This window comes from Amia ocellicauda, chromosome 17 (assembly GCF_036373705.1).
Source record: "Amia ocellicauda isolate fAmiCal2 chromosome 17, fAmiCal2.hap1, whole genome shotgun sequence".
Lineage (NCBI taxonomy): Eukaryota > Metazoa > Chordata > Actinopteri > Amiiformes > Amiidae > Amia > Amia ocellicauda.
This window is the reverse complement of record NC_089866.1, coordinates 16,342,209-16,358,179: the sequence shown is the minus strand read 5'-3', so window position 1 is coordinate 16,358,179 and position 15,971 is coordinate 16,342,209. Positions and strand designations below refer to the sequence as shown.

At 40.7% G+C, this 15,971-nt stretch overlaps 1 protein-coding gene across 14 annotated transcripts in view; it reads left to right on the top strand.

The window, feature by feature from the left end:
- arvcfb (ARVCF delta catenin family member b) overlaps window positions 1–15,971 on the top strand; it is a 163,811-nt gene that overhangs the window by 51,901 nt on the left and 95,939 nt on the right. For 13 of the 14 annotated variants that reach the window (XM_066690103.1, XM_066690098.1, XM_066690099.1 and 10 more), the window contains 3 exons: window positions 8,944–9,047; window positions 13,685–13,783; window positions 14,453–14,694. In XM_066690103.1, coding sequence (XP_066546200.1) covers window positions 14,485–14,694 — 210 coding nt within the window. In that variant the 5' untranslated portion in view covers window positions 8,944–9,047; window positions 13,685–13,783; window positions 14,453–14,484. The remainder of the gene's footprint in view (window positions 1–8,943; window positions 9,048–13,684; window positions 13,784–14,452; window positions 14,695–15,971) is intronic. The other variant, XM_066690111.1, reaches the window with a different exon arrangement.

The following is a 15,971-nucleotide window of genomic DNA, read 5'->3' as shown; positions in this document are numbered from 1 at the left end:
CATGGGAGTTCAGTGGTTGGTTTGTTATTATGCTTTTTGTAAAATCCCCTCCTCTTTGTAAAGTATTCCCCAACTTAGTCTGTAGCTTGTTACAGATAATGCCCTCTGCTTGATCTCCATGCTCAGCTATTAACCACTGAAGTATTAATTGGTATTCTTAAGCCTGCTGCTTGCTTTGCACCACACAGTTTACATATTGGTGTAAAATCCTGAAGATACCAAAAATACATTCTCAGAGCTGTGTTAAGCTTAAAATATAGTACCTTAATTAACAGGAAGGATGTGTTTTGCTGAGCTATGAAAACTAGATTCCTTGACAGTTTTTTTTTTTTAAATTATAGAAGGAAATATTTCAGATGTCTTGGCTGAGTTGCTTCGGTGTCGTTCATTGCCGCAGTAGAATGTGCAATAAATGTTTTCAGCTGATACAGTGTGTTGTTGCATTTTCTTTTTTTGTTCCTTCCTGAAATACAATCCATAAAATTGAGGTTTAACAGTGCACACGACAGTGCTTTTATTGAAGTCTGAATCGCATAATAAAGTGAATGGGGAGTACAGTACAGTACAGTAGATAATATTGATAATGAAAGGCCTATCCTGTCAATGTCATTAGGTGCATTTCCTGGGCTGCCTTTATCTCTGCCCGACTGAAGGACTCGCCTCAGTGCTTTCTTGCGTCCATTGTGTGTTCCTGTATTCCTTTTCTCCTTTATCTAGTCCATGTCTGTATTGGCTAATAAATAAATTCATAATAGCTGTTTCTCATCCTGTGACATCTCCGGAGTGTGTGTGGTTTGTGTGCTTTGTTTGCCATGTCCTCCTCTTTTACGTTAACTGAATTTCCTTATGGAAAATAAAGTATTGTAATATTGTGCCGACTGCAAAATTGGACACAATGAGAGCCACTTTGCTGAAAAGGGGCCAAAAGGACTTATTGGAGCACCCTCTGGGCTCTTAACCCATGGTCTTTGCTTCCCAGCTCTGGTTAAAAGGGTGACATCTCAACTGGGACACTCACTCCCGATGCAGAGCTCTTAACACTTCCTTGCATGTGTTTTCATGTCGTTTTAATTCTGTGTGCAACTACATATACAGCGTAATCCTATACATTGATTTTATCCGACATGAGCGAACGCAAATTACTTTGAAACAGAACACGCACACAAACCGATTTACAACTTCACATGCCTGGCAATGAACTTCAACACAGGCTCGTGTTTAATGTTTTTGTTTCTGCCGAGTCGTAACATTTGTGCGTTTCTGACAGCAAACGTGAATATTGTTTATTTTTAGAATGGCTGTTTTTCTTTTTTGATTTGTTTTATTGCAATTAATGTATTTTTTACAATCTGGCTTAGATGATGCTCTCTGCAAAACAAGCTTTTCATTGTAACAGCTCTTGGCCTAATTTATATGGACCTGACAGTTGCTGTAAATATCGGCTATAAAATCGTTCTTTAGCTAGGGATGGCCCCCTTTCATGTTGACTGTTGGGTAATGGAAAATCTCCGGCCTGTGTTAAAGCAACCATGGAATGAAAAAGAAAGAAGGAGAACAATCTTCAGCTCAGAACTGCAAAGCCTGATCCTGCTAACTTCTGACTGATGAGTCGGTGAAAAAGGTGTCCGTTACGCTTTCCACAGAGTATCAAAACCGCCTTGAAGAATTTTTATGAAATATTAATGCATTGGATTTCTTTTCACCCTCCTCCCTCCCTGCTCAAGCCACTCGTCCACCAAGTTGTCACAGAGCCAACCATCAGCCGTCGCATGCAATTCGGTGGCACCGATCTCGGCGAGAATAACGGATCTGAAACCACTGATCTTTCTTCGCCAGGGGGGTTATAAATACTTTATAAGCTGACTCAAAGTTCTTTCCTGCATTGCAATCCTCGTCCAAGCGGGGAATGTTTATTCTGCATTTGTATGTTTTTGTATATCTGTTTCAAGAAAAAAAAAAATGTTCCTAAGGATCTTGGTTTGGGAATCTGATTTGTGTTATCTGAATGCGGTGCCATTTTGGGGAATTGTAGAGTATCTGGTTACTATATAGACCTACATACAGCCAATACATTAAAGCTTATCATTTCCCTTTCAGTGCCAGCATCCTCTAATGCCTGTTCAGCAATGAACTGATTTTGAGTTATAACTCTGTGTAATTTGCAGCAGCAAGCAAAAATATTAAGTCATTTGCACAAACTGATCATTAATGGTAAAATGGTTTCTGAAGTCTGAATGTATGTTTTTTTTCTCTCTTAATATTTTATTAACGAAAATTGCATTAAGGCACCCTTTTTATCCTCTGGCAAAGAATGGAAAAAAATGAATTTTAATAATTAATTTGTAATACACGTTAGATTTTTGTCTGCACAGCCTCTGTAGATGGTGAATAGCCTATATATTATGAATAGAATTGTATGTGATTGTATATGAATTGTGATCTAAAAATACTTCCATAACAAGCTTGGCTAAAAAGCAGTGATCAGTGTGCTTATCCAGTCTCTCTGGAGATCAGCAATGCTGCAGTGCTATGCTGAAATGCCATACGTCTTACTGTGCCATGTGGATGACATAGTGACTTATCTGTTCTTAAAATAACCTTTTCTTATGATAAATGTATAAATCATTGCTGGTAGGCAGTTGCAGGGCAATATCTTCTTATGAGTTGAAGCAGTCTAAACTGTCTCACAGCTCATGTAATATAACAAAACTACAGTCTGTTTTGTTTGTCTTCCATATAAACTATCTTTTTTATAATGTCGTTAAGGTTTGGCTTTTTTTTTTGCAACTCTTTAAATAAAAATTGCATTAAATAATCTCTGGGGTTTTAACATATCTTTATATTGCAGCTGAAATGTTTTTCAGAGTTAAACAAAAATGTTTTTGCTCCAGTCTTTGTCATGCTTTGTACGTGCTTTACAATTTTATCTTAACGCAACCTAATCAAAACCCATATCCCAGTATTGTCTTTAATTTCAGCTAAGGATCAGTGGTAAAAACAGCGCTGCATAAATCAGTCTCTGGAAATGGTCTCCTGTTTACATATCAGTTGTGTTAAGAGTAGTTTAGAGTAGTTCAGCTAAATGGTGCAGTAAATTTCAGTCTGGGCTAGGCTAAGGGTTAGGCTATTCTGTAAACATAGGCTTTCGTTAAGGTTAGGGTTGCTTTTCTACTGACTTAACTGGATTACATGTAGATTTGTATGGGCCTAGCTTGAAATGTTGACATTGGCTAGAATTTAAAACCGTTATAATTATTTAGGAGTTGAGTTAAAACATTTGTATCCCTTTATGAAGTTAAGATATCCATATTTAAGGTTGATAGGTAAAACATTCCAAGACAATAATTATCTCCAACATATAGTATTTCTTGTTACACTGATCTTTGGTTTATTTATAGTCTGCAACTTATTTCTTTATAACAAATGATCATTGTTTCTTTTTTAATTATGTATTCGCTTTTTATTCTCATCTGTGACTTTTCAAAATTTGCATGGCGCACCTGTACATGCCTGCAGGTAGACCAATGCTGGGAAACTCTACCTTCAGCCACACCTCAGGGAGATGCATCCCAGTCTTCCCAGTTTGCCTTTCAGTGTGTCTGCTGGCTTTTTGAGTTTTGTACAGTGTAAAATCCACACCTGACTGGATTTTATAACTCCAGAGTACTCCCTTTGTATGTATGTATGTTTTCTATGTAATCTGAAATTGTATGACTCGAGTGATATGTAAAATTATTTTATTTGTATTTTTATTGTCCCTGCCTCCTTGACCTCCATATTCTAACATTTAATGCAATAGGAGCCAATGTCTGAATATGTGTCTCGAATGTAATACAGTTTCCAAATCCCACATGAGTTATTCTCTCATTTGAAGTTTGAAGTCCCAATAAATGGTCCTTGGTCCTTTACTGTTAATTTCCAGTAAATAACAATGGAAATGGAGACCTCATCACCTTGTTAAATGTTCTGTACACCTGCCAATCTGTATTTCCCTTGCATGAGTCAGGTCTCGCGACAGTCGACACGTGTCCACTGAGACACAGTACGATGTCTCTTGAATACTGAATCCTGACGGCTGTTGACGTTTTTTCCATTGAAAGAAATTACCTTTGTAATTTAAATTTGGAATTCATAAGGGATCAAACTTCCACTGCATGGTGGGTGTTACATCATTGACAATTACATGATTTAGGTTGCTTGCCATCCAGCAGGGACTTGGTGCATCCATTATTTAAACTTACAGTGCATGATGGCTTCAACCAAATTCTGTGTTCTGTAAACAACCGAACAAACAACCGGGTCGTGTGGTGTTTTTTTTTGTTGTCAATAATATAGCATCATACCTAACAACAGCTTCCTGTGGCTGCTAAAGTAACCTGAGTATGATTTTCTAAGTTCACTGATCAGTTGAAACTACACTGCGCTCACTTACAGCAAGTGGTGAGGACGAATGTTGTGTTTGTTTAGAGTCCCTCTGCCTTTAAACAATGCCCAATCTGGGGACTAGATTTTCAACAAAAGACTTCTTAGATACAGCAGGAACACTGTCTACATGCCTCTTTTCTTTCCCTATTATGCATGGAAAAGCTTGGCGCAGAACAGCCTGTGGGAAACGGAAATGTAAATGCAAAACGTTGTATTGTTTTCATCTTGTGGGTCAGCCTGCACGTAAAGTAAACCGCATCTCGAAGAACACATTGTGTATTGCCAAAGTGTTGGGGTATTGAAATTGCAGAGCAGTTGGGGGGGGAAACTATATTCAGCTCACTTTCTATATTGGGATACAATCGAACCACTGTGGATAGTCTTTAAGATTTTCTTTTATCTGCGTTTCTTGGCTTCAGCAGTTATAGTTGTCGCTAATCGATACCCGCTTATCATTTCTAAATCCTCTAATCTTTCAGTAGTTTCTGTTAACCACCTGCCCTCCGCTATATGCTTTGATTTATTATTTGACAGGCAACTGTCTTTCTTATCCTGTGCTAATCTCATACCTTGCCGGGTTTTCTCTCCCCCTCTATGAAATGAGTCATAAAGAGACAGGGTTATCGGAGCAGACTCGGTGTGCCTCTGTGGTGCCACTGTTGTCACTAGATTGAAAAGAAACCCTCTGGAAAACTGGCATACAGGTGACCTTTACATGTCAAACAATGCTTTGCATAGACCGAATCCTAATGCCATTTTTGTGCGACTGAATGCTTGAACTGCTTGTATTAGAATGACTGAACAGCATGAGCCAAACGTCAGTCCTTTCTCATTTGTTTTCAGGTATACAAAAGGAAACTGAAGGATATTGATTAATATGTATTATTAATGTCTACCAATGGATTAATATCCCCTTGTTCGTTAATCAATCACTTCCCCTTGCTCTTTTTTATTACTGTACATTGCTTCACCATATAAGGGATTGCGGAGCATTGTTGTAGGCCACACTTGCTTTGTAAAACCCGGCACGAAAGCGCAGCCTTTTCTAGTTCCTTGGAAGTTCATAATTGTGTTGTGAGCAGGAGTCGTCTTGGGTGCATGCATCAGCCAAAGGCAGAAACAATAATTAATTATGATAAAATAAACAAACAAATTTGAGTGGTTTTGTAAGCAACACTCCCCCATGTTTGGCATGCTCTCGCCATGTTTGTCAGTTGACTTATTTTGGAGGCGGGGTGGCTGTTCTGGTTGTTTCTCTCTCATTAATTTAGAAAGCTTTCTTTGTTGTCATTGTTTTTCTGTTTTTCTCCACTTTCTCCCCGAAAAAAGCCTTGAAGTTTGAAGGGGGCCTCTTGATAAATTTAACATGGGAGGCTGTGAAGGTTAGCTTTGGGTTACTTGCTCAGAGCAGCCCTAAATCGAGCTCCCGTTAATGCACCAGTCTCTGAAGTTTAATGATGATGAGCTGTAATTTTGGAGAGAATACTCAATTAGGTGCTCAGTTGTGCAGAAGATGCGTCACAATAAAAGGGCATCTTCAGCATAGTGTGACTGGGATTTGCTTTCAATCAGAGTGCTGATGTGTGAGGATTACCTGGAACCTTCATTGTATTTCGACTGTAACACCAATCCTGGATCAGGGGATCAGAATGTAATTTTTCTCTCTCTTTTGATTTCCATAAAGCAAATTTAACTTGACTATTCATTTAGTGACAAACACTGCCTCTGATATGAAGATGCAGCATTTTAAAAAGTTCTAAACAGTCTATAAGCTAAATGTGCAGTTTTTCAAACAATTCATTTTGGTGTGTTTGTTTATTTTTTCTACCAGGAAGTTACTTCGCACCTGAAATATATTCCACAAGTTCGCTGCCCCAGCATATTTTGTGCTTCCTAACGCAGGGTGTATGAACCTTATGACCCTGTTAGGACTGCTCACCAACACATACCTACAGTACACCATCTGAAGGACTTTGCCACCTTCTATCGCCATGCCTGCCGGATGAAGTGGGCGGTATGAATGATTTGTGAAGGTGACTTTGTCATAGAAGGTCTGCTAATGAAGAACAGGCCTAATCCCATTAACACCAGTGTAGCTCGGCCGATAGTGCCACTCGGGAATCGTTCCAGATAACTCCTCTCTGCATGAAGAATGGACAGCCAAAGGAAGACTTTCCCACAGACTAATTTCCCATCGTTTGTTTCCTTGACGATCCTTAGTGCTCTGCATTGACTGCACCTGCACAAAGTGTCTATTTGATAATCGAGACGGCTGCTTCAGCACCAAGCGGGCAATAACATCTGTGGGAGGTTTGGGAAGCACTTTCTCGGGCGAATGGGCATTATTAGCAGGTACAGCGAATCGTATTGAATTATATGATCATTTGCGGTAAGATGTGTGTAGAGAAGGCCCATCAACCCTTGATAATGCCCCGATTTTCCCCCCAATAGGCTCAATCTGAGCAAATTACACCACATGAAGTGCTAAATCACCTTCTTTCAGGATCATTTAAAACCTTGCAAGCCGTTCGGTGTGGATAATGAAAGAAATGGTTCGTGCTGCCCTCATATACTGAACATAGCACATTTTTTTTTCCTCTATGTAATTGCTCCACTAGCAATGTCTTAATGCTGTATAATTGTATGTAGTTATTGATTTATTTGTATATATTTAAAGAAAGTCCTCCTCCTTCTTCACCTCCTTTCTCAGATGACCTTGCTGTACTCCTTGGTGCTCACTGAGCATTGACCAGACTTCAGCACCTGTGTGTCAGATTTGCAGGAGATGGATTAGTGCACATCACTTTTTTTTATCTTTTTTTTTTATCTTCTAATTAAGATACTGTTCAACTTGGGGTTCTGCTTCAGCACCTCACTGATTGCTTGGTGCAGTACACATCTTAGTGAAGGATATTTAAAACGGAGACAGAAACAAGAAGAGAGAGAGAGAGATGGGGAGGAGGGAGGGAGGGAGGGAGGGAAAACAATTCAGTCATCAATTTAGACATGCGTCGTCAGAGAGAGAATACATCCCATGGTGGCAGTCGACAGAAAAGGGCCAGATCAATCACGCACGTTCAGACAGTCAGCCCAGGGGTGTTGTATTACATTTATTATTAATCATAAAATTGAACCGAGACTCTTCAGAGTGGTACGGTCCTTTAAGACAGCAAGCAGCGCGGTTTTATGTTTGCATCTTTTATAGTGGCTGGATCCTTCTGATCCAGGTTTATTGCATGAATTCAACCCACCACCTCAGTATTGCAGACGTGAGTTATTTAAGCTGTTCAGGTGAAACAGTGGCTGCACAGAGCACAACATATATGTTAGTGCACCTGTATAAATATGTAGCACTGTACCTTTTACAAAAGGGCAAGCTCTCATTATTGAAAAATGCAGAAGGACTTCCAGTGAGAAAATCCCCTTTACGTTGCAGAGTGTAAAATATGCACTGACTTTGGTGTCTCTGCACATCTGATTGTGTGCGTTGCCAAATCTATATGCTACTTTTGAAGTCATTGCTGTGGTAATGGTGACCTGAGAGACAGGCGCGAGAACTAATGCTCCCTGGCTTAACTCGCCTTTGATGTTCTTCCCAGAAATGCAAGGTGCTCAAAGCCTATCTGACCTTGAAGTGAAAGCAGCCAGGCTTCCCAGGGGAGAAATATTTCTTCACTTATTCTGAATTAATATGTTGGAAAGTTGACTGTAATGACTGCGGCACCCTGAAAATTCCCTGACGCGAATTCAATTAAAACAATAATAATAATAAATTACCAGGTAGTGAAGAAATCAACCTTTTTTTTTTTTTTTACAGTTAGTTGTTTAAAACACAAAATAGAACACAGTGGCTCCCCATTATTCCTGTCAGATTCTGTTTCTTGGTTTTTGCTCTATAAATGGTTTGTGTAGAAGTCGATTTACTCATATGAAGCATTCCTGCTGTATATTATACGATACAGTGAGACTTCTTGTAGTGGCATCTAGTGCTGAGTGTGAATTCACAAGACTGAAAGGCAGACAGTTACACGAGGTGTTTAGGCGCAAGCTTGTGGTGTACGGGGTACCATTTTATCCCCCTGGCATTTGAGGAAGTGGGTAGGATTGTGCAGCAGGTCCGGCGGGTGGCACTGGGTGTGGTGGGGAAAGCTTTAGGCTATGAGAGAGTCAGGGTCTGGGCCAGGGCAGTACTCTTTGCATCTCTCTACCCGGCCTTCTGTCTGCAGTGTTTGGCCCTTGCTTTGTCAGTTAGCCGTGGGTTACAGCGAGGTGGGAATTCCTAAAAGATAAACGGAAGAAACAAGCCTGGGAAAATAGGCCGCTGCATTTTTTCCTTCTCCTCCTTCCGATTCATTTTTCAGAGAGATAATAGCTGGAAGTGTATTCTTAAGGGGGTGGGGTGAAAATAAATAAATAACTAAAAGACTTGAATCTAAAACAGTGGAATTATGTAGAGGACATATTTTAATTATGTGCATTTTGGATTCATTATTTTCTTCCTTGTTCTTTCATATACAGCTGCTCTCTCAGGCAGATCTCCCTCGGTGGATTGCTGAAGTCTGTCAGCTCTAACAGGAAACCTAGCAGTCCACTCCAGATTTGACAGTCAGGCAACATCAAAGGTATGGTATTCGCAGAGTCTTCTCCCTTTAGCTTTAATCATTCAACCGAAAACATCATTGGGCCAATTACTGTGATTCTTATTTTAAAAAATGCATTACTGCCATCATGTTTTAAATGCAAAACAAAAAACAAAGACGTGGTTGTTTTTGAAGTTCCTGTGTCCTCCAAAACAAATGTATTAAATGCATTCCCCTGGAGTGTATTACGTGTTTTTTGTTTGCGTTTTGTTTTTGTTTTTTAATAATTGAAAATAACGAATTGTCTAATGTTAACTGTTCAGATCGATTCATTCTTTAATCGCAAAGTGAAGGAGATGGTCTCACAAATACAAAATGTTATCGTCTTGCAACAGATGATGTACTGCTATAGGAGATTTTAATCAACTGTACAACACGATCCTGGAAATGCTGAGCAGAGAGGCTCACCTGTTTGACAGAGAGCCAAATCCTCTAAAGGCCTCTCCTAGCTCTTCACTCATGGTCAGGAGCAATTCTGAGAACCTCTGGGCCTTTCTGATGGGCCTGGAGCTCACTGTGAATTGCCCTTTTCTTCCCAGAACCTGAACAGTATGCCCCGGTGTATCTTGCATAAAAACATGCACACTTCAACATTAGAAATGCATCAAAGACCAAAAGGAAATAATCCTGTGGTAAATAGGGTGTAATTTTTACATTTATTTTTAATTAGATTTTTTCCGGGTAATTCTGAGCCTTATCACCAGACGGCTTAGAAGTCCTTATTAAGCTTAGTTATCCCGATATGAAGGTGCCCTACTGTATAGTGGATTACAGTTGCACTATAATGCAGCATATTACACCGAATGCTCTGAATCATAAATTGGAGAAAGATAGACTGTCTAGCAATACATTTCGCTTAATGAAAAGGAAAATCTTCAAAGTGGCCACGGATTATTAATCTTTTTATCTATTAAAAAGGACTGACAGGTCTGGTTAGTTGTTGGAATCGTTGATGCCATTTACGCCCATTATGTATTTATTCAAAGTGACAATCTGTTCACTGCAGTTCCGACATCACAGGAGCCAATATCTATTAATCGCTTTAGCTATCTGAGGTGCCTGACAGTGATCTCTGACAAAGGTATTTTATAATGGAGAACGCTATAATCTCTTATTAGAATCTTGTTTTTCTCATGTTTAACAGATGATACGTGGTATGTTTAGACCTGTGTGAATGCATCTGCAAAGGTGTTCAGTTTTAAGTGTCAGGAGTAGGTATGCAGCACGTTTTGTAATTTTAAGTCAATTTTCTCACTTGAAGCACAATCAGTCTCATATCTCAGATCTCTGGTTTATTTTTGTTAATGCAGTTTTTATTCCCCGTCCTTACAAATATCCCTTCAAAACTGTTCGCCTATCATTTTTTTTGGCATTTTGCTCTCAAACATATTTTGAGATAAAAATGATAACCCTTTTAATACAGGAATATATACTTAAAATAAAGCATGACCTTACATGGTTTCAATTCTAAATTGCTGTTGATCAATCAACGACAACAGTAATCACCCACCAATCACAAGAGATTTTTATAGGCCACGATTTAAGGGGAAGCTCGAAACTGATTTTAGACCAGCAATTAATTTAAAGTGCAGTTATAGCCACTTATAGGAAGGGGGTACTGATAATTGTACTTGGAATGAATTGCTTGCATTTTGAAATTGTATTGCTCATAAACCAAGTGAAGGTAGGGACTTGACTCTGCCCCACTGATGGCTGTTTGACTGTGGGTACATCCACTTCCCCATCCTACTTCTGCCCTCTGCTATCCCCCACTTCTGCATGGAAAAAATAAATTGAACTACTTTTGTCCGGAGTATCTGTCTTTTGACAATGTGCTGATTTAATTTGAACCTAAAGCCTTTTTACATTACTTCCAGTATGCTTTGTGGAGAACCCATTGCAGCATGAAAAATGCTAATGTAACTTTCAACCATGCATTCGACTAAGTCCCGAGTCAGGGCCTGTTCACTCCTTGTATTTCTCTTTGCTCCTTCATCGGTCGAGCTGTTCGGTGTTTCTCATTTGAATGGCTGCACCGTGGTCTTCAGAAAAGAAATGAAGAACTGATCAAAATGTTTTTAATCAGATGATAAATGCCTGTGAAAGCTAATAAATGCACTAAAACATTTTGATTCAAACAATAAATAAATAATAAAAACTTTCCAGCAGGCTCTGTCGTGTGCTCACTGTTTTTAAGTGATATGGACTTGTGTGTTGTGTGTACATGTGTGCGTTTGCTGCTGAACAAGATACTGAAACACATTTATGCCGGAGACGCCCACAGCTAGCATGTGTTCAACCCAAGGTAAGGTGGTGTCTTAAGGGCTGAAAGCAACTCCACTCTGTGGCTGACGGGAAAATCTCCCCTTTAATGGCAGTAGCAGTATTGGGATTAAATCTGCAATTTTTTTCCCTTCTTTTTTTTGGAAATACGTCATGTCAGTTGTGAGCTCTATTTCATCACATTCATAAAGGATCTTTTATTCAGGCAGCAGTCAGGGCGTACTCAGTATTGTCTGTACTGGTAATGTGAAAGATGCCCTGATTGATGAAGAGCAGCTGGGAGAGATGAACGGGAAAATCAAGGCAGTTGATAAATTGCTTGTTCACTTTCCAAACCCAGAACCCACCCCCACCCTTGTCTGTCAATCCAGGGGGGGACTGATAAACCTCATTTCCAACCCAACGAATAACTGCTTATTTTATTTGGATTGTACATTGTGGAAGACTCAATAAATCCATGCTTTATATCACAAGATGAACTGAAACCCTTCCAGTAACTTCTGGAACATGAGTTATTAAATTTAGGATTGAGGATTCAGTGGTGCTGGACATAAATTATGAATAGTTGTGTACCTATGGATCTGGGTAGGTTTTCCATATCTATATATATATTTAATGTAAAGTACATTTAATTAATAAAGCGAGTTTCTGTCTTACTGCAGTGCAAGAGAGGTGAGCTGAACCCTTTGTGTCCTGTAAACCATTATGAGATCAAAATAAATAAATAAATAACATTCATTTGGAGAGCCCTTAAATGAATGACAAATACTCTGCGATCCCAATCTGACCGAGCTCTTGATGTAGGTATACAGACTTCAGTTTCCTTTATTTCTAGAGAAAGGCCCTATTCATGCCAGTAAGTGCTGCTTTTCCCCTTTCATGTAAAAGACCTTTAGATTTCCCCAGCAGAAACGCAGACTGTATGTGACCCATTTTGACGTCTCTGCGTAAAAGTTACTTTGATTGTATCGGCAGCCTTGAGAGGGTGTTTCCATCATCCCGGACCATTAAGAAACAGCTGTTCGATGCTCTCACTTATGAGGCACGTTTGTGCAGAAGGAATTCCTAAAATTCACTCTGGAGGAACATAGCTGCTATTTTAGGATCGCCAAGACCACAAGATGCCCGTAATGATAAATGAAGAGGGAGGTGCTGGAATACCATGTCTTTTACCCCGCAGTGACACGGAGCAGCACCTCTCTTCACACGACTCCCCCGCGGCAAACCTGGAGGGAGGATTCACAGGGGCAGAACCGGATTTCCCGCTCGCATTTGGAGGGAAAATGGATGGTTCAGATCGTCATGCCTTACTGAGCTACGGCTTTTGGAGGCGTCTACCCTATTGGGCATTAAACCATTATTTAAACAGTCATAAAATATAACAAGCTGTTCTTTGCTTTTTGTAAGCATGACAAATAAAGATGTGTTAATTAAACCCCCTGGTTGTACTTCTTGCACCGAAAGGGCAAACGCGGAAGAGAAATGATACATGCAGCGAATAAGGTCAGTGCATTTGTGTCACTTCAAAAGCTCCAGATCAGAGTTCTCCTCGAGTGCAGCTCATCGTAGGAATAGTACAACTCGAAATAAAAAACGACATTGTCCTTGTACGCTGGTCAAAAAATAAATAACTTCTCAATCAAGGGAGCATAAGCAGTGCGGTCTTCAAAGAAAGTAAGCCGTCCCTCAGCAGTTTCAGTCGTTAGGTGCAAGGGGAATAGGAGGTGACATACGATTTATTTACAGGAGCTGCTAAAACAGGCAAGGGATTCACTCTGTCATACCCTAATCATGAGCACATGGGAAATAAAATGACCCAGTTCTCACACACTGTTTAAAATAAACACACGAACACAGAATCAATAAGTGGAAGCAGTTATTTGTGGTATTTTTCTTCATAACCCACTTATTTAATCTTTAGCTGTACATATCTCTGGGCACTGTACTCTTCATGCTGCCCCTCATTTGCCCTGGCGGCCCATACGTCATCTAGCAGTCTAATTTTGCCTCACCATGGGGCTGCACTCTGTTGAGGCGTGGGTTGTCAGATCTATACAGTGACACCCACGGGTCTGTAATATTCCTGTATATGTAGTCCTGTGATAAACTAAGGCACCTTGGGTAAAGACAGCAGCCGAATGCCTACATGATAATAAACAGTAAGGTAATCACACAGGCTATCGCATGCTATGTAATTTTCTGACATGGTTCTCTCAGGACACTTCAACACCAGGCCTGTTTCTGTTTCAGCTCTTCTGTTTTTTTTTTTTTCTTTGCTTCTTTTTCTTTGTCAACCTCCCCCCTTTTCTAATGCCTCTCTTCTTCCTCTCTTTCAGTTTCCTGATCCTTCTCGCCGCTGTGCTCTTCCACTCTTCTTCTCTGTGCTAGTGGGGGATGTCTAGGCTCTAACCCTCTTGCACTCTCTAATCCACTAGGTGTGTATGTCCCTCACTGTCTATAATTAAGGGCTTATTATCTCGTTGTGCTTGATGATCACAACTCCCTTCGAGATCCCTCCAGCATCAATCAAGGAAATTGGGATATTAAAAACCTGCATACAAAATACCCTGATGAAGGTCACACACTCCTACATCTTTATGGTCTGTTTAACTGCCCTGCCTTGCGTACTGTGTGTGTACGACATTGTTTTGCATGATGCAGTACATATACATGCACTATATCTACTCTCAGTAATCCGCCTGTCACTGTGGAGCCTTGAAATGAGGGACGTGATTGGTGGAGCGAAATTCTAAACTGTCCCTAAATTGCAGCTATGAGGATAATTGGCATCTTATGGCATTAGATATCATTGTACTGCCTCCTTGACCTTGTGAGGATGGTTGCTAACCAATCTTGTTTAAAGTTGCCATTTTCACTACATTTCTACAGTTTTCTGCAGAACTAATTGGTTCCATTTAGAACACTGACACACTCATTACAAGTCTTGTGTATCCTTTTTTTGGGCTTGCTTTTGTATTACAACCTCTACATAGTCTAAGAATAAAAAATAAATAAATAAATAACTGAATGCCTTTTGGCTCCGGCACCTTTTCCTAGTTTACTTGTATGATTCCCTCCCTGACGCTGCTCACTGTGCCAATCAGTCGACAGGGGTACACATCTCTCGGGCACAGACATGGACGACTATGACGTGAGGTCGGCGGCTAGTATTCTGGCCTCGGTGAAGGAGCAGGAGGCCCGCTTTGAGAGGCTGACCCGAGCCCTTGAGGAAGAGCGTCGCAACGTGTCTCTGCAGCTGGAGCGTGCCAACCTGCCCCCAGAGAGGCTCTCTGTCTGCAACATGGGCGGCAGCCAGCCTCTGGCCTGGCAGCAGATAGTTATGCAGGTAAAAACTGCCTGCCTGTCTGCACTGTCTGGTCCTTCCCGAGTGTCTTGATCATACAAAACCATCTCCATTGCCCACGGACCATCGTTGGAACTTCCACGTGTTCGTCTCCCTGTCACGCTCATGCTATCCCCCACTCTGTCACCCCCACAGTGCCGTGTCCCTTCCTCATCCGTGCTGGTCATCTTTCACCATGTTTCCAGTTGATGATGCCTGTCGTATTGGGGTGTGTGAGAGCTGCTTGTCCCAGTGGGAAACACTACAGTGGGACACTTCATCTTCACTGTCTGCACCCCCTTCTCCTCCTTTCACTTTGTCTGCTGTAAAGTTCATTACAGTTCCCGCATCTCTGATGGGAATCCATCGAGTGAACTCTATGTGCTCTGGTTTTCCGGAAGGGAACTGATCTTCAAATGGCAAACGTAAATCGCTGAGCCTCCTCCTGACATGTCACATCCATTTGCATGAGTTCTTGCTTTTGCAGATGGCGCTCTCAGACGCGGGAGGAAACGGTGAAGTAGCAATTTCCTTTATCATTAACACTCGGGGTGAAGTGTGAAATCAGTTTGTCAAAGCAAATGATTTAAACATTTTTTTCCCCCCCAAACAGTCATTAGGGAGGCCCTCGTCTCCTCCTCATCACTTAACGACTGAGCAGAATTTCCATATCGGGTCATTTCTCTTTCCCTTCAGTGTTTGTATTGACATTGAAATGATTTTCAGCATTAATCATTTATAATAGCAGTATGCTTTTCTGGCTCAGATAATACTCTTCAAATCCTCGTTCTGATGATCATCAGATGTCAATCAAAAACTCAAGATCCCATTGCCGCTTCAGCAGGAGTCCAGGATGTTGCGCTAACCATTGACTGGTTACATGTTGACAAAATATACCGTCTCACCTAAGTAATCCATCCAGTGTCAGCTGCAGAACTTAGGCTTTCATCAAAGGTAATTTGCCTGCGATTACCTCGTTTTGTGTCGGTTTCCCGCTCATATTTATAAACCATGCATGATTAAACTGGAGCTGTTTTACAAGACAGACAGAATTAGTTTGCTCTGTTACAGGTGTTGTTTTTTGTAATCACTCATAGCATTGCATTTGGCTGCAAGGTGTGGAGTAGAAGTGAATTGGTTCAGTGCGCATAAGGGGAGCAATCAACTGTGCTGCCTAATACGGACTGTTTGACTCTCAAAGGACAAGATTGCAGCTTGCTGCTCTCTTTTTTTCCGTGGCAGTTTGCTACCGCGCAGCTGATCACACGATAATAAACACT